The sequence below is a fragment of the Melampsora larici-populina genome (assembly GCF_000204055.1).
Source record: "Melampsora larici-populina 98AG31 unplaced genomic scaffold MELLAscaffold_18, whole genome shotgun sequence".
NCBI classification, from domain to species: domain Eukaryota; kingdom Fungi; phylum Basidiomycota; class Pucciniomycetes; order Pucciniales; family Melampsoraceae; genus Melampsora; species Melampsora laricis-populina.
The window spans coordinates 167,209-186,306 of NW_006768782.1; the positions used below are offsets into that span (position 1 = coordinate 167,209).

At 42.0% G+C, this 19,098-nt stretch overlaps 1 protein-coding gene across 1 annotated transcript; it reads right to left on the reverse strand.

Annotated features, from left to right (window-relative positions):
- Nucleotides 1-14,801: 14,801 nt before the first annotated feature.
- Nucleotides 14,802-18,385, reverse strand: MELLADRAFT_106450 (uncharacterized protein; the record flags this gene model as incomplete). The annotated part of the gene is made up of 6 exons (XM_007410119.1): nt 14,802-14,959; nt 15,125-15,196; nt 15,708-15,812; nt 15,875-16,041; nt 16,100-16,312; nt 18,063-18,385. 6 exons carry the CDS (start codon nt 18,383-18,385, stop codon nt 14,802-14,804), a joined length of 1,038 nt encoding a protein of 345 aa, XP_007410181.1.
- Nucleotides 18,386-19,098: the final 713 nt, after the last annotated feature.

Consider the following 19,098-nt stretch of genomic DNA (forward strand, 5'->3'; position numbering starts at 1 on the left):
CAAAGGTACGTCAGAGTAGTATCTTTGGTGTGATATGATGAGGCCAAGTAAGCGACTCGCCATAGTTGAAAAGATCTTCAAGCTTTGAGGTGAGATCCTGTTTGCGGATAGACTCATGAGTGAGTCTGGTTGATTTTGTTGCTTGATGAGGTAGTTTTTCCAGATACGGAGGAAGAACTCAGCTGTCCAGTTTGAGCGTAGTCGTTGGCAATGACCTATACTTTGATTGAGCCATGCAGCCATCATTTCTCCAAAAACAAACAGATACACTGATAATCTGGTGCACTCTTCTTGCTTAAGAGCTGCTTTTAATGTCTTTGCTGAGAACATACGATGTGCACGACCGTCGTCCTGCCGGTCACTGTCGAACACATCACGCTTGTAGAGCGGACTAGCTGCCTCTTCAAGTAAGACAGCCAACTGTTGGATGTCAACATGGAATCAGCCAAAAGATATAACACGGGCACCAGAGAGTGGTTGGTTTGCATCCGTCTTCCAAGCATGTTTTGGATCCTGTATCATTACAATTGGGCAAGCTTCATTTCCAAAAAGAGGGACTTTCACGTAGACCTCTAGATCTTCATTTGTATATGTAAGATAATATGTTCTAGATTCAATAAGTTGCTCTTAAGAAGCCAACTCTGTAGCTTCCCCATCCAATCCGAGTGAAAGGAGGTGAATTCCAGCTTCTGGACATTTGTTGATGAAGTTAAGATTTTGAGCAACTAGGTCTTTGGCTTTATCCTGGCTGCGACTTGCTATTATAGCAACTACATATGTTGACATATTTGGTAAAGGGATCTGAATAGTATAAGCTTGTATCTGATGATGGTTAGATGGGTGTAAGTTTAGTCAAAAAGCAAAGGGTAAACAAAATTTAAGGCAGGTGATGGACAAACTTTGGAACAGAGTTGATTGTTGGTGACTGCCGACTTCACTAAGCGCTCAATTTTATCACCATCACTAAAAGGGATATCACCGCCTTGTGCTCCTACTAAGTAGCCATTGTAATTTTGCATTGCCTTTACACAGACTGTCTCATCAGTTGCAGCAGCAACCGGGCCGGTATAGTCCAGCTCAGCTAGTATATGTGCAAGCCTCTTGAAGTTTTTTGAGTGCAGACCGTCTTCAAGATGCATACCTTGGACCTTTCAAATCTGACGCATGCTTTGGGCCCCACGATCAGCAAAGTTGTTGTTGAAAAGCTTTAGAGCTCGAGGGCTGATGGCTGCCAAAGTTGTGAGGAAGTTGTCAAAGTAGAAATCAAATCAACAGCCGCGCATCAACTTCCCATTTGATTCACGTTCAGCTCGCACACCGACCGCCATCATCAGACCACGAATAACCTCTTGATTCTTGAACAAGCCAGCTTTTCCATACACACCAATAGCATTCCAGAATTCTTCATCACCTTGTTGAGATGTTTTTTCCAATGACTTCTGAAGTACTTGAAGCTCGGCGTATTTCATTAAAACTGCTTGAAATTGACCACCTGTCATAAAAACCTTGGCAATATACTTGATCTTATATTTGGTTGCGTATGGCACATTAAGAGCTGTGATGAGGCTTCGAACATGCTTCAATCCCTTGCATTTGTCACAGACAGGAAGTGAGATTTTGGTGGTAGTCATGACACTACAAAACATATAATGTTTGCCGGGCAGAAAACGCAAATATTGATATACAAAAATATTGAGCGGTGAGGAGGAGGGCAAAAAATACAAAAAAATATGGCTGTTGTTCCTGGTGTTGAGAGCTTCAATCTGAGTATTTTTCTGTATTTTTAGAGTGCATATTGTTGAACGTACTAACAAAAAACTCCATATTCATCAGATATACACCTGTAACAGATGCTGAAATTTGGTTCCTCAGATTGGAGAGGACAATTGGAAATCTACAAATGCTCATAAATTTTGCAATTGGCAAGGAAAACACTCGATTATTGGTTCATTAGAAAGCTGAACTCTGTCTCTAGATCTTTCATTGAGGTGATGGGGCTGTGTCCAGCTTTGCAAAGAATCTATGTGGCTTTGAAGAAGATATTTCAAAGTGACTATAGCTGCCTTGTGAGAGAAAATGAAGCCTTGAATCATTATTAAGACATTTAGAGAGAGACTGGGGCTTTCTAATGAGCCTAAAAGCGAGTCTTTTGAGCAAGAATTGCAAATTTTATGAGCATTTGTAGAACTAGAGAATATGCGGGCATGCCCGCAACAGGTGTCCGGGACTCCAAAATAACAATCTAATTCCTCAATTGAATTCAACACTGTTACCACATTCTCTATTATTTTTTAATGGACTACATTTGGGGCCTGGAGAGCTAATTCCTCTTGAATTCCTCTTGAATCAAGATTAACACCAAACACAAAATCAATTGTTAATTGCAGTAAAGATGAGCGATTAAGACTATACAGTGGATGATGAGTAATCATGAAGACGGAGCAAAAAAGGGCGGTATTTATAGAGCTAAGGACAGAGTTTGAACTAAAGGAGTGCGGAGGCTATTAACAAAAGCAAAAGCAAGCTATATGTAGAGAAGCATTGATGAGATAAGATTGAAAAGCACAAAAGAGGAGTGTAAGAAAAAAAAAGTCAGAGATAACCAAAGGGATCTGAATATGCGACAGCAAGGCAAGAGGAAATCAAAGAGAACAATATAGGAGGTGGTAAGAGACAGAAACGAAAGCGGGGGAAGAAGCGCGATAACAGTAGGAAAAGGAAAAGGGTGGAGGATACGGCATTGAAGGTAGAGCGGATAACAAAAGAAAAAGAAACAAAACGCACAGAAAATGCAAAAGCAGAGAGGATGCACATTAAAAGAACAGTAGAAAAAGAACAATGGAATTTCTGATAGCAGAAAAAAACAAAAAGGAGACAACACACAGAGTAAAAGATCGGGGCAAAAGCTGACAAGACTAAAAAAAGCGGCGATGGAACCCGACTAAGATTGGGACTAAAAGAAAATGGAAAAGCAGAGAAAAGAAAAGCAACAAATAGAAGGCCAATAACAAACGGGTCGGGATTGGAACGGAACATGGAACCGAACTCATGCGGGCCTGTTCTACGTTTTTATATATTAGATTCAAATTGTCCTCTCCAATCTGAGGAACTGAACTTCAGCATCTGTTACCGGTGTATATCTGATGAATATGGGGTTTTTTGTTAGTACATTCAACAATATGCACTCTAAAAATACAAAAAAATACTCAGATTGAAGTTCTCAACACCAGGAACAACAGCCATATTTTTTTGTATTTTTTGCCCTCCTCCTCACCGCTCAATATTTTTGTGTATCAATATTTGCGTTTTCTGCCCGGAAAACATTATATTCTTTGTAGTGTGACTGATTGAGTACATTTGGGTGAGTGTATTGATTCCTGATTCCCGTGCCGCTTGATTAACCATGTTACCTTGGATTCTGGAGTGGTGTGGAACTGTTTGCGCTGCTCATTTGACAATGAGACTTTGTGAGTAGTCTTGAAAAGCCGGAAACAGACTTTCCATCGCTTCACCCCATGGTAAGGCGTAGGTGAGTGCTTGATACAGTTTTCAATGCAAAATTTGGTGGTTGGTCGCTTCCAGGTTTGATCATTTAGACTAAGGCTCCGACCCAGCCCCGGCCCAATCTATTTAAGGCCTGCCCGAGCTCGGGCCCAGTAAAGCTTGGGCAGGCCCGGGGCTGCCCCGAGTTTTTTTTATAAATAAAACAAGGCCTCGTAGCCTGCTTACCCCAACCAAATTGTACTTGATTTTACCTTGCTCATCATCAATATGACATGCTCAGCACAACCAGCTACAATCAGCAGCAAACACCCCCATAATTCATTGAGTCCACAAACCAATCAAAAAAGACCAAAAACTATTATCGTAGACTCTGAAGAACCTGACTCGAAATCTATGGGTACTTCAGAGCATGATTCTCAAGCCAATTCACAGAATAAGTCTGGCACAAAGTCTTCATGGGTATGACATTACTTTATAGAGAAGAAAATCAACAACAAGGATGCCCTAATATGTCAAGCCAAAGTCAACCCGGGCAGCAATGATCTTTGCCTTGCTGAGCTCACACAAGATAAAACATCATCAACAAAGTCAATGATACAGCACCATTCTAAGAAACACGGAATCACGTCACAAGCTGTAACAGAAGATTCCGCTATTAACATGGAAAAATATGCCAAGGAAAGACGAGTTTGTCCTGTATGTTCTTCACTTTTGCTATTGATTCAATTTCTTCTGTTTCAACTCACTAATTTATCTTGACTCTTACCGTACCTTTTTTCTTGAAGATCATTGAAAGAACCGCAAGGCACGCCGTGGTTCTTAAGCCCACGGTGACTTAGCGGAGGTAGAGAAGTGCGGGCACAGGCAAAAGGCGCCAAAGTGCCAAAGAGAGAAATTTAGAATTCGAGTTCTGAAATTTCTCATCTCAAACATTCTCAACCTCCCTAAGGAACGTCAAGAAATTAATTATCGAACTCTCATTGATAATATTACCATTGTTAACTATTAACAAAATTTCAACAAACACAAGAAGAAGATGGACGCTCGGTTAGCACAAGCAGAGGCAAGATTGACAAGATCAACTTCGCAAGCAACAGGGATAACTCCAGGACCTAGCTTACAGCAACCAAAAAGAAACTACAAAAGGAAAGAAAGAGACAAAGATATCGATGAAGAGAGAGAAGAAGGAGAAGAATTGGAGATAACAGGCAGAAACATAGACGGTGAAGAGATTCAGCCAGAAGTGTTAGAAGGTCCGCAACCCAGAGGATTGTCAGACACGGAGAGAGACGGGTCATGGAGACCACCACAAAGGACGGGAAAAGGGAAAGGTCGACAAGAATCAACCCCTTCGTCAATGGATGGAGAAGAGATAGAATCACTAGGTTAGTTCCCTTCCTCAAAATCCTTTTTAAACTTATCTATCTGTTTTGCTCTATCATACCTCCAGTTCTCTATCATCACAATCCACACGCACTGCCCCCACAATCCGCATACGTGCTACGCTTTGCAAAAAGAAGACAAAACCGAGATGAACCACTCTGTGGGAGGGATCTTGTAGACACAAAGACGTAAAGGCAGTATCAAATAGCCAGTCACGAACCCTAATCCTAGGCTACCCACAATGGTAGCGAGAATGGAAGGAAGAGCCCCCCTAGCTGATAAAAAGGAGAGGCGTGTTCAGTCTCAATTTGAGATGAAGCCTACGGAAAGGAAAGATACGAAAGAAAGGAAACATAATATCAGAAACTTACGATTTCAATTTCCCAAAATCCCACCATTGTGTAACAGCCGAGGGTGATAGGGCATTGATCATGCGAGCCCAGATCGACGAACTATACGAGAGTAATCGTCGTGCAGAAGGAGGAGCGATGCTAGCAGAGTACTTCAGACTCTTCGGGTCATCTACTGAAGACCGTCAGAACAGAGGTCCAACACCAGGCCCAAGTCGAGGAAACGATCGTAGAACGGTAATCGAGTTACCGTTTCGCCCAAGCACGACGGTCACACAACCACGCCCTGCCACTGGGGATAGCTCCAACCACGCTCAGCAAACAGGAGGCCCCCAGCAGACGGGAAGCCACAAAGGCAGACAAGAAACGAATAACGTACCAATCACAGAGACTGGTCAACGTAAGGCAGAAAAGCGACCACCGTTTCACCACGACAACTCCCCATCTTCCCCAAGCTCTTCACCACCACAAAGAGGTAGATCACCGACACATCGCAGAGGCCACAGACAGGAGAGAACCCCTTCACCGGAGAGGAACCGAGACGATTGAGATAGCCACTACCATCGCCACCGATCCCCAGTTCACTGCCAACGCTCACCGGCCCCTTACCAACTCATCCAAGAAAACATGTCAGATGCGTCATCCAAATCCAGAGATCGACGACGTCCGGAACGGGTCAGTCGAGGGGAAGAGCCAACTAGAGCAGAAAGGCTGGCTACAGAGGTTCAAGACGTTAGATCAGGGAACTCGGCGGAAGAGGAAGAAAGAGCTGAAGTGGTGTTAGAGTCAGGAAAAGGACGTATGGTGATGTCTAATGGAGACGTAATTGAGAATGGAAGGAGAATTCTGAAAGACGACTCAGTGCAGATGGCTAAAGGACTCACGCAGTTATCTCCAACACTCCACCTATACCTCAGAACATTCAAAGCTTATATTCCCTTATCGGTGTTTGACAAATTTTTTCTAATCCAAGACCACAAAGCTTGGAGTACAAGGAAAGCTCCGTCAGAGGCGAAAATCTTAGAAGGAGGAGCCGGAGTAAAGGTGTATAGTGGAGCACCACCAATGGACAAACTCACCATGCAATTCGAACAATGGCTAGACGCGATCTCATTGTTCATCAAATATGTGAAACAAGAGGGTTGGCAAACCCAAGCAGAGAGGTTCACCAATAATAAGCAACTGGTGATAGACTTGAGAGACGAAGTCGGCTGGATGGTGGCGTTGAGGTACTGCAGGCGAGTAAGGCAAGGAGTGATGAGGTTGACGGTAGATAAGAACATCTGTAATATATCAAAAATTCAGATGACAATCTTGAACGAGGTGAAGCAAACGTGCGAAAACTACAACGAAAGGGCTTACTTAACAAGCCCATATGCACCCGGAGGCCCTCGCGAACACATCAATCCGGAATCAGGTCTAGCTAGATCAGCGACAACTGTGAAGGCGAGTACCTCGAGTTTGACCACATCGACAAAGTTAGACGCTGGCCACCCTAAGAAGGAAGGATGGCTTCCTCCTTTAGAATACAAAGCCAAAAAAGCCGCGGAAAAGGCAAAGAGAGAAGCGGTGGGGAAATCTAGGAGAGACTATGCAAGAAGCCGCTACGACGACCGCAGATACAACAAGAGAAGAGATTGTCAGAGAAGCAACGAAAGAGGTCGTTACGATTATCCGAGTTATAATTGGGGAAGGAGACGTAGCCGTAGCAAAGAAGGTGGCAGAGGTCCGAAGTTTGGTAACGGAAAGTACAATAAGAGAAGCTCGTGAGTTGCAAGCAACAAAGTTGAAAACCAAATGAAATGAAATACATTACACACCAAACCCAATGAATACAAGTGAAAGTGATACCTAAGCTTGAGCAGATTCTGATGTGAGCGTTGCTTGACCTTTTTTGCCGCGACCCAATCTGTAGACCAAGAGTGAGTGACACGTCGAGCACAAAGAAAGCTTTGAAAAGATGGCCAGACGGTGTGACCTGTGAGATGAATCTTCAGGTGTGGGAGAGAGAGTTACGAAACAATGAACTATGGGAGGAGAAAAGACATATACTTAAGAACTTCTTGGAGGGCTTTGACCAGGGTATACCAGAGATACACCTCCCCGACAGGCTATACTATTGCCCACCCAACCATTCATCCGCCCTGCAAGCGAAGAAAGAAATCGAAGACAATCTGGAGAAAGAGTTGGAAGCTGGAAGGATGTATGGTCCATTCACAAAGGAGGAGGCGTATAATAAGTTGGGTTTCTTTAGAACAAGCCCCTTAGGGGCAGTGACAAACGGGGATGGATCATTACGGCCAATTAACGACCTGTCTTTCCCTAGAAGAGACCCGACGATAAACTCAGTGAATGCAGCAGTGGATAAAGATGATTTCATTACATCTTGGGACGACTTTGATAAGGTAGTAAAATTCTTACTTTCAATAGATTACCCAGTACTTCTCGGAATCTACAACTGGGCAAAAGCCTATTGACAAATCCCGACAAGACCAGGACAGTGGCCCTATTTGATGATCCTGACATTCAACGGCGAAGTCCTTTTAGACACCAGGATAACATTCGGAGGGGTCTCTGGCTGTGGTTCATTCGGGCAGGCTGCAGACACGTGGAAGGACATCGTACAATGGAAATTTGGTTTTATTCAGGCGTTTCGCTGGGTAGACAACACGTTGTTCATGAAGCCCGACGACAAATCAAACAAGTTCAGCATGAAAGACGTAGTGGCTTTAAGTGATGAAATGGGCGTGGTGACGAATGAAAAGAAGTGGAAAGAATTTGCTTACGTTCAGAAATACCTCGGGATGGTATGGGACGGGAAGAAGAAAACCGTAGGCCTTCAAGATGCGAAGCGACTGCTGAGGATACAACAAATCAGAGAATTCGTATCAATGGGGAAAGCTAATCATAAGCAAGTAGAAAAGTTAGCAGGGAGGCTAGCTCACGCGACGTTGATATACCCCCAATTAAGATGCCATTGCGTTGCCATGTACCACTGGATGGCCGAGTGGGTTCATAAGATGGCGACTCGAGATATACCTGAAGAGGTGCTAGAAGACCTAGGGACATGGACAAGGGTATTGTCAACGGCCAATCCGAGACAATTAATCTCAAGCCCAGGCGTACGGAATGTCGCGTGGGTAGGCGACACATCGACATCGTTCGGAATAGGTATAATAATTGGTCGTAAATGGGCCAGATTCAGGCTCCGTCGCGGTTGGGATCAGGTAGAACAAGACGGAACCAGGAGAGAAATTGCCTGGGCAGAAACGATAGCATTACGGCTAGGACTGATGATGTTAGCGCAACTAATGCCGGTAGCTGGCCAAGAATTTTTAGTACTTACCGATAATGTAGTAACTGAGGGAGCCGTTTGGAATGGGAAGTCGAAGAATTGCTGGGTAAACCGTGAATGGATCAAGATCCAGGAGGAAACGCTACGCCTAGATTGTAGATTGAGACAAAAGCGCGTAAGGTCAGAGGACAACGCAGCAGACCGTCTATCGAGAGGTTTTGACTCGTCAAAACACGTGAGAGACGAAATATGTATCAGTGTACCACATGACCTGAAACGGTTCGTGAAACAAGAATGACATTATGCAATACATACCTTTGTTTGAATTCCATCCGTGAGAAGTGAGAGTGAGAGTCGTTTCCAAAATAAGACGTACTCCGTCCATCATAGAACCAAATCAAGATGCCAACAGATCAACCTTTACCAAAGCACTTCGAGGTAGCAAGGAATGCAACATTGGCAGCCGGGAGACACGCCGCAACGAGCGGATGGGCTACCGGGACATTGAAAGGCTACTCGAGTGGCATGACGAAATTTATCGAATTTAAAGAGAAAACAGCTGGCGAATTCAATGAGAACCAGTTATAAGTATCGGATGAAGATATTTATGAATTTATAACTTGGGCAGGGAAATCAAAAGTAGAAAAAGAAGACGGACCAGATAGAACAATATCCTCAGTTACAATAAAGAAATACCTCGATGGGATTCGGGCCTGGAGTATGGTGAGACACGCCAAACGACCATCAGCGGATACAGAATTCGTGTCAGTACTACTAAGAGCAACAAAAAGAAATGAAGAAGAGAAAAACTTAGTAACAGAAAAACAGCCGATCATGATAAGACAACTCTACAGATTATTCAAAGAGACGTACGGTAAATCAGACGAGTTGAATTTGGTAGGCTCAGTTGCACTCATCACATTCTGGGGTATGGCGAGACTAGGAGAACTTCTGAGAAACAAGAAAGAAGAAGGAGCCTTATTAAGACGGCACGTAGAATTTGGAGAAAAGGACGGAAAGAGATTCGCTCGCTTACACCTACATAAAGCAAAAACAGCAAAACCCAACGAGACCCAGATAATTCATCTACAAGAACAGTTTAACGTGTTGGACCCCGTCGCAGCGTTAGAAAGAGTCCTATTGGCAAACGAGAATGCAGATAGAGATGATGTTATCTTTGGAATAACTAGCCGGAAAGGGATCAAACCAATGACGAAACCTAGGTTTATGAAGTTAGCAGGAGACATATGGGGCAAAGCAGGGTTAGAGACATGGTCCGGACACTCATTTAGGGTAGGAGGAGCGTCCATACGCTACAACCTAGGGACACCGGTAAGGAGGATTGCAAAACAGGGAAGGTGGCAATCACTTATGTACCTACGATACTTTAAAGCATATTTGGAAGAAGAGAAAAAAGATATGATTGTGTTCTTAAAAACAATAGACGAAAGAGTGTAAAACGAAGGAAAGAAGGATAAACCTGTTATCATGCACTAATACGCCACGATTGGCAATTGAATAAGGGGTGAACTTTAAAATCAATTGAATAACTCGAACTCTAAAATCACCCGGCCCGGGCTTTGTCGTGATGGGTGAGCTCGGGTGGCTAGGCGACGAGCCAGGTGCCGGTCTGCCTAGTTGAGGGGCCCGGAGCTCGACATCAGATGAAACCTACTCATAAACCGGTGGGGGGGCGGGATTGAGGGCGCAAGGCCGGCCAGACGGTTGGTTCCCGAAAACCAACCGGTGTAGTATTTAAAGCTCAACAAGAGCTTTACAACACCTAAGAAGGGATAATCTACTACGTGTAATATAGTAGAAGTTGCCTAAAGACTGCCTTCTTCAAAGAAACCAGCACAAGGGCACTTGCTGACCACTTTGTGATAACAGAGAAAAGGATAAAAGGCACCAGAGAAATAAAGCAATACTGTTGTTAAGTATTATTCCCAGATTTTAAGCGCAAAAAAGTCACACACTATGTTTATTACTAGCAATACTGTTGTAAGTATTATTCCCAATTAGACTTGTAGTCTTTAACACACGTAAATAAATTTCTCCTTGCTTTTGAAGGGGCGGATTTAAGTGATCTTAGTACAAATATAGTAAATAAATGATGATTTATAACACTACAACAAAGGTATAAGATGCAGAAAAGGGCGCTACAATCCCAAAATCATCAAGGAGTACTTATATCCACATGTAACAATCTTTACAACAGTCAACAGCCTCAAAAACCAATCAAATCCGCCTAAATAACCCTAAAAACCATGTAATGACACAATGTAATGATCTTGTTACTAATGTATGATGTAATTTTCACAGCCAAAAGTGATCAATGACGCAATGATGTAATGTACAGCACTTCTTAAGATGAATACAGGTGATTTTTTCCTTGTAAACTAGCTGAAACCCAATTTTTGAGATTACGAATTTTTTCAGATGTGCTCCAATTTTTGATTACTAAAGTGCATCTTGTAGCCCACGTGTTACTGATCATTTCTGACACCTATAAGACCTACTTCTGATGAGTGATGAGTAAGATATTGAGTTGTGAAGTTAAGGTTTTTGGTGTTACATGTGTCTTGTGACTGTAAATTCGAGATTCACACCAATTTCTTATTTCCCTTATAACTTTTTACATACACCTCCGTTACTAATGATTCAAAGGTTGTACATTATGTAATCCACTCTTCTGCGTTGAATGAGCCATCTACCAACTTATTCTGACGTCATTTGACATATGTAATCAGCTGAAAACCTCCATTTTCGACGATTTTCACCTATTTTCTTCACTTTTCACAGCTGCTACTCCCTTTTCCTTGCTCATGTAATATGACATCATCTTCTATAACCTTAAAAATCCCGGAAAATCCTCTTGGCAACCTTAATTTCCATCACTACCACCATTACATACGTAAACTACACGCCTAACCCTTGTTTACCAACTTCGAAAAAGTACCTTTCTGCTAATAACCTCTGTTTCCCCTTATCAACCTTGAATAATAAAATTGTTCCTGTATAATAAACTGTTGTTCTTTCATATTCTAACCTTATAAAACCCATAACTTAATTATAAATAAGCTAAAAACCATTTTCCAACTTTTACACCTATATTTTCGAATTTTTCTTATCTTTTCTTTTTCTGTCTTTTTGTAATAACTTTGTAAGTAAACTATGTTGATCTTAATAATAATTTTGAAATAAGATGACATAATAATGAGCTAATAAGTATACATAAGCCTCTAAGAGCTTCAATTGATCTGAAAACCTGAATCTCAAATTCTCTGCTATATTGAAGTTTGCTAATAAACTGGTAAAGTAAAGATGATTAATTTTTTTGCTTAATATCATAAATAGATCACCACACCGGAAGGCGGGACTCCATCACTCCCCCATACGGATATCTCTGACAAGCGAGTAAGAGATATCATAAAGGGTGGTAGATTCATCCTACAACCTCAACTTAAAATTTAGGTTTTTGAATAAATTTTCAACTGACTCAGTATTCCCACAGCTAACTGAGGAGTGGGTTGAAAGAACCGCAAGGCACGCCGTGGTTCTTAAGCCCACGGTGACTTAGCGGAGGTGGAGAAGTGCGGGCACAGGCAAAAGGCGCCAAAGTGCCAAAGAGAGAAATTTAGAATTTGAGTTCTGAAATTTCTCATCTCAAACATTCTCAACCTCCCTAAGGAACGTCAAGAAATTAATTATTGAACTCTCATCAATAATATTACCATTGTTAACTATTAACAAAATTTCAACAACCTCCCACCCACCCGTACATGAAAAGTGGTACTCAAAGGGAGAGAATAAATTAAACATGAATCCCACCCACCAACCCAGGGCGTGAGTCCGGCCAGACGGTTGGTTCCCGAAAACCAACCGGAAGGCGGGACTCCGTCACTCCCCCATACGGATATCTCTGACAAGCGAGTAAGAGATATCATAAAGGGTGGTAGATTCATCCTACAACCTCAACTTAAAATTTAGGTTTTTGAATAAATTCTCAACTTACTCAGTATTCCCACAGCTAACTGAGGAGTGGGTCAAGCTGAATGCTGCAATCTACAAAGCTACAGTCACCCAACTTATTGTTATGCAGGAGCTTCCTTTCTCATTGGTAGAGAGTGCAGAGTTTCAAGACCTCCTTGAAGTGGCAAATCCTAAAATCTGTCACCTTCACTACAGATCTGACACTCAATCTGAATACATCATATCTCAGTTCCGACCTCTCTCACTCTGAATTATTGATATTCTGAAGGCTACTCCTTATGTCTCCCTGACCTTTGATGGATGGTCTGCACCATCTGGGAATTCAATACTTGGTATCACAGTACACTGGATCAACAATGATTTTCAGCTTCAAGAGATCATTCTTGCTGTGAAGGAAATTGATGGGGATCATTCAGCAGAAAACTTAGTTGAGCTACTTCACAAAACTCTTAAAGACGTCGAAATAATTGATAGAGTTTTTACTTTAACAGCCAATAATGCCAACACAAACGCTGCCATGGCCCAACTACTACAACCTCATATCCCTGAATTCAATGCAAAAACTAACCTCTTAGGCTGCATGGCCCATGTTGTCAATTTGGCTGCTGAAGCTGGAATCAAAAGCTTTAGTAAGGCTCTTGGTGAGACAGATACTGGTCCTGCAGTAAATGGTTTGGATGATTGGCTCAAAAACGAGTCCACCCCTCAGCCAGGGAATAGCTCATTCAAGAGGCTTTACACACTCATCACCTATATTTATAAACCCCCCCAACAACTCCAATCATTCCAGAAGCTGGCTGATTCATGTGGTTTGCACAAAGGTTTTGTATGACCTGTTAAGACGCAATGGAACTCTGACTTAAATTGTCTTGAGCAAGCAATTGAGTTGAAGGAAGCAGTAAACATGCTCACTACCGACAACAAATACATTCAATATGCCATCTCTTCCTCTGAGTGGGATCTTTTAGAAAGCTTTACAAAGTTTTTGCGTCCCTTGGAGGAGGCCACAGTTCTACTCTCGGCTGCTAAATCACCAACTCTTGCTGATGCAATTCCAACTTATCAATTTCTTATTGAGTCACTCAATCTGGTGAGTTTCCTGTTAATTCATTGACCCTCACAATTCAGTACATTGATACACTGAACTATGTACATAGGCCTTGTTGACTGTCACCAATCCAGTCTTTGTAGCCGCAATCAATCCAATCAAGAAGAAGGTGATGGACTACTATCGAGCTGCTGTGCAAAAGCCTGTCTATCTTTGTGGCAATATCTTGGACCCTCATAGCCACCTGTGGCGCCTACTCCGGTCGAGTACCGAAGCAATGAAACGGGGCGCCTTTTCATCGGACTCTGACTCAATGGTCTGCGCTAGATCACCCGAGATGATCTAGAGCAGATAACAACCCCTTCATAAACACTGTTCAAGTCAATTCCAAGTCTCGAAAGTGTTCAATATGTCATTAAGAGACATTCTCATTGTTTTTTTCCCCTTGAAAATTCCCTTGAAAAAAAACAAATCTTGAGTCTACAACACAAGGTTATCAGATCTCTCAGATCGATCTGCGGGCTCTCAGATCGATCTGTGGCCTCTCAGATCAATTTGAGAGCTCTCAGATCGATCTGAACACCCAGATGGATCTGACCTCCTAAGATCAATGTGATAAACAACCCTCAGATCAATCTGAGAACTGGTTGTACGTATGTATATTTACCAAGATCATACATATAAAAGTCCTTCAAATCAGCATCAATCACTTGTCAAACCAGTTTGATACGATCTCACAGCATCAAGCCCGATTCGACCAAAACACAAAACCACTCAACAAATCAACCGACAAATCAACAAACAAATCGACCAGGAAACCTTTTCAAACTCACCTTTACTCACAGCTGTGGTATCTAGATGGAACCAGTGAGTGTTCCATGATCATCATCAACATAGTCATCAAATGATCACTTATCAAGATCCTCCTGTTTACAAAATCATTCAACGATATCGTCTTTGAAAAAACCATCATTCGACATCACATCATCATTAACATCCACCATCGCTTCACAAACCCAAAACTACGTTCTCTCCTCACTCTTCAAGAAATCCAGTCTTTCCAAACTCAAACTCAGATTTAGATGTGATCACTTTCAAGTTCAAATTGAGGGCGGATGATTTTAATCACAATCATGTTTCAAATCAATTCAAATCAATTGATTAAACTTGTCAAACATTTAAAAAAAATTGCAACTTCATTCATTTTAGATCAATTTATAACATATTATCATGTTGGTACAAAAATTGGATCCACTTCATTTAGGTCATCAGGATCATCTTCTTCGTTGTTCTCCAACCCCTCTTCCCAATCTTCCCCTCGAATGATTGGAGTTTGTACAATATCTCCCCATATATGCCCGACTTGTTCCATCAAGTTGTTCCACTCTGTTTTTAGTAATGCTTCATATTCAATAGGAAGGTTTGTGCAATCCAATGTACCAGACATTACACTCGAAATCCCACGATTCCACGTCATCCATAAATGAGAGTGTGTTCGAATTTCGTTAGAGAATAATGAGATCAGTACTTCCCTGCTCTCCATTAACGAACGTTGGCAATGAGGTCGATTTGGTGTTACAAGTTCCATCACCCACTTGTTGTGTTCATCTTCGAGTGATTCATCTAAGAAACGTGAGAGTTGATCAATGTAAGTTAGGAAGAAAGAAGGAAAGCATGATTAATCACATACTTCTGCTGAATATGATCTCCTTGAGATCCATTAACTTCTTATATGTCTCAACTGCCCATCGGATGGACTCTCTACACTCGCGGCCAATCCGACGTAGCTCATCTTCGGAGTGAGTCACTTCCAAATACCACTTGATTCCGTCTTGTAGGTTTGCATCGGTGGCCCAAGCCTCTTCTGGATGAGTCAATCGACCAAAGTCCCAGAATTGATCATCGATTGGTGCGGACTTCACCTGATCAAAATCTGGACATTCAATTGAAGTTTCATCGGGAAAAGACTCGTTGTACGCTGAAACCTGGCGCTCAAAGGTCACATATTTCTTTCTAAGCTCCGCTTCCTTTGATCGGAGTAACTTCAGATGCCTTTGTAGATGTCGTGTTCCTAGATATGGTTGGTTAGATGAATGATCATCTACCGGATTCAGTTTTGAAATATAGTACATACCTGCCCTCTCATTCGCTTGCTTTGCTGCCTCCAAAACACCAACCTTTGCGTCATAAAGCCTTCCCTTTGACACTCGTAATCGAATCATGGCCCTTCCTCGTGTAGCTAAAACATTCAAAGGTAAGTTATATAATCAACATAATATTGTCTATCCTTTGGTGACTTACTATCTGCTCCAGGTATATTTCTAAACTCTTCTGCCCCAAGCTCGTCAATCAAAGAATCGATCTCCTCTTCAAATAGAGTCAGAGTCTCTGGCAGACGCAAGATGCGCCGCTCGTCAGCTTCATTTCGAGTGCAACGTCGCTTACGTCGAAGGTCCCTTAGCTCCAATCTAACATGAAAGTTGTGGTCAGAATCATTAAGTGACAAATGAAATGAGAGATTCGTACTGTGATTGGTGCAATGTTTCCTCTAAGTCTACCAGATGGGCTAGCTTATCCGTCAATGCTTTGATGCTGTCGGTGCCAATGACTTTGAGCTGACATTCACGTTGTCGGTTCCATTGGGCCTTGATGTAGTCAATCGTGTAGCTAGGATCTTGAAGCAGATGATTGAGCTTGGTTCGACTTTCCCTAAGTAGCTTCTTCATATCCTTCATGCGCCTGATCATTGATTCGACTGAACAGAAATTTGAAACAACTTCAGCCACTGGTATTGAGTTATTGATCAAAAATACAAACCACTATTCAGTCTCCCCCGTTCATTATAAAAGACAGCCTGAAGGTGCAGTGCCCACAGGCGATGATCCTTTGTTGAATATCGTAGCACCGCAACCAAATCACACAATTCTGACCATATGCGCTCTAGTCCCTCTCCATCGGACATGCCCCAGTCAGCATTTAAGCGAGGATTGTACTGTATTTGACAAGATCGTATATGCGCGTAAGAGTGCCAGGCTCCGGTTCCAAACATAAATCGACCTTCTTCGCGTTCGGTATTAAATAAATTTCTCTGTCAAATTCAAAGTCAATATGAAACAAGATGAACACAAGCATAATAAGAAGTGGAACAGTTGAGATTTGAATATCACTCACTAGCTTCATTCCTCTTTCCAGAGTACAGCCAATATCATATAATATTGCAAACTTGCTCTTTATATCTCCTTCTGAAGAATCTACCTCTTTTATCAACCAGTCGATCATGGCCACCGGAAAGTGTCCACTGTTGAATACAGGTTACCAAGTTTTTAGATGTTGTACAATCTTTGTTTTGATGAAAATTGTACCAGTAGCTGAAAGTCACTCACCGTTCGCCACTCTGGACTATGTTAATTAATTTCAACAGGTGGTCATGCCGACAGGCCATCCCAAACAAACCTGTTTCGTCACAAGCTCACCAAGTTTGTTGGCCCCTAGCATCGTTGGCTGCGGTATGACTGGCTGTACATGGGTCCTATATACCAAAAATTTGAGATGAAATGACTATCAGACAATCTGTAAATGGAATGTTTGAGTTTGAAACTTGCAATTGATTCATTTTTGTTGGTTTTTTTGCCATTAGTTGGCTGATTGCAATCATCCCACTTATCAACCTCCTCTTGAGGAATGAAAAGAGAGGGTAAAGTCGAGATCTCACGCCATGTTGCACTGGCTGCTTTATGACGGCGGTGTTGGAAATTCCCGTCCATACAGACAATGAAGTCTGGTTCGCCTTCTCTTTTCCCTTCGACTTGAGGTCCAAAGCACCGAGGGCAGTTGGACGCTAGTTGTTGCAATTGGGTAAGTTTGAGAGCTTTCTTTTTCAGCTCTGCTTCAAGACGTAACATTTCACGATACACATCAACCGCTGCTGAAAACGGTTTTCTCCACTCTCGAGGCTACATAGATACATGTAATGTACATCAGCTCACTCAAACCAGAAGTGATAGAATCTTGAAGCTGAACTTACTTGAAACCCTTTGGCCGATGTGATTATCGGATTTTGAGCATCTAGGTATTCATCAATGGCCAGGCAGAATGGTTTGATTCGGACACGACATAGCTTCCATATTAGATGATAAAGCCTTAAAAGTCGAATAGAAAAAGCGGTAACAGGATGTTTAGCTGTCGCTCCAATCAAACCCATCTGTACCAGTCGAACAGAGTCTAACTGGCACGAGCAGAAGACAACCTTGATCTTCTTTCGACCTGGTTCATAATCAAAATCAATACATTCAGAAGACAATCAGTAAGTCGGCTGGGTGCTCCTTTATTCAGAAAAAGTTTTGGAATCTGACAAGTGATATCAACAATGTCAATTGACCGTTCTCGACGGTCGGTTGTACATTTACAAGCAGCCTTCCAGTCCCGATTCCAAGTTTCCTCATCACCCCATTGATACGTTCTTTTAGAGCACTTCATGAATTCACAAAACATGAGTGGTGCAGCAATTCTCATCTGCGCTTGTTCACGTTGAGTCCTCTCTCTGTACGAGACATAATCTTTTGTGTTTGGTTCGTCATCTTCGTCATCGGTCCAAATGGAGTCCTGGCCGCCCTCATATGTACGATAATCTTCATTTTGGATTTCATCATTCCTATTCAAAGAACCCTGACCCAACAGCTTCGCCATAATTGCAGCAGATGCCTTTGCCTCTTGTGAAATCAGCTCATCTAATTTATTTCCTAATGCTGTTTTCTTGATCTTTTTATTTTTCCTTTTCTTGGATGATCGAATCGGTCGCGCTGGTAAGGCCATGGTGTGTTGATTATGAGGTCACTAAGTATTGGGTTCAGTTTGAAAGGAATGAGCCCAATAAGAATCAAATAAAAAAGGTATGAACTTGTTTAACCTTTTCCTTGGCATGGATCAATCGCACTCATCTGATTGATTTGAAATCGATGGTGTGTAAAGTTTTTGTAGGCTAGCGTGGGCTAATGGTGGTAAATAGCTAATGTGGCATTTAATTGAAATCTAAATGAAGATCACAATGAAATAAGACCCTACCAAATCGGGATAGGGATGAGGGATACATACTTACCAAAGCGGAAATTGGGCTATTGAAAATACTACTAAAGTGAGAATTGTGCTATTGAAAATACTACTAAAGTGAGAATTGTGCTATTGAAAATACTACTAAAGTGAGAATTGGGCTATCAAAATGTCAACATGGAGACATAGCAAATTGGGATGGAATATCAAACCACTTTTTATGATCTCCATGTACGTGAAACCATCATCCTCAAGTGATGCATTGTGTAGAAAGGAGACTGTCATTTATTTTGTCTAGTTTGATTGACAAACAAAAAAGTTATCAAAGCTTTTGTCACTCAAACCGTAACTAGCATGTGGGCACTCAATTTTCAAAAGTGACTTAAATTATTCACTTTGAAGTCAGGTGAGGGTGTGTGAAACTCTTTGTAGTCTAAAGATTGTGTAGATTCAAGGATGTTATTGTTTTCTCTTGGTTT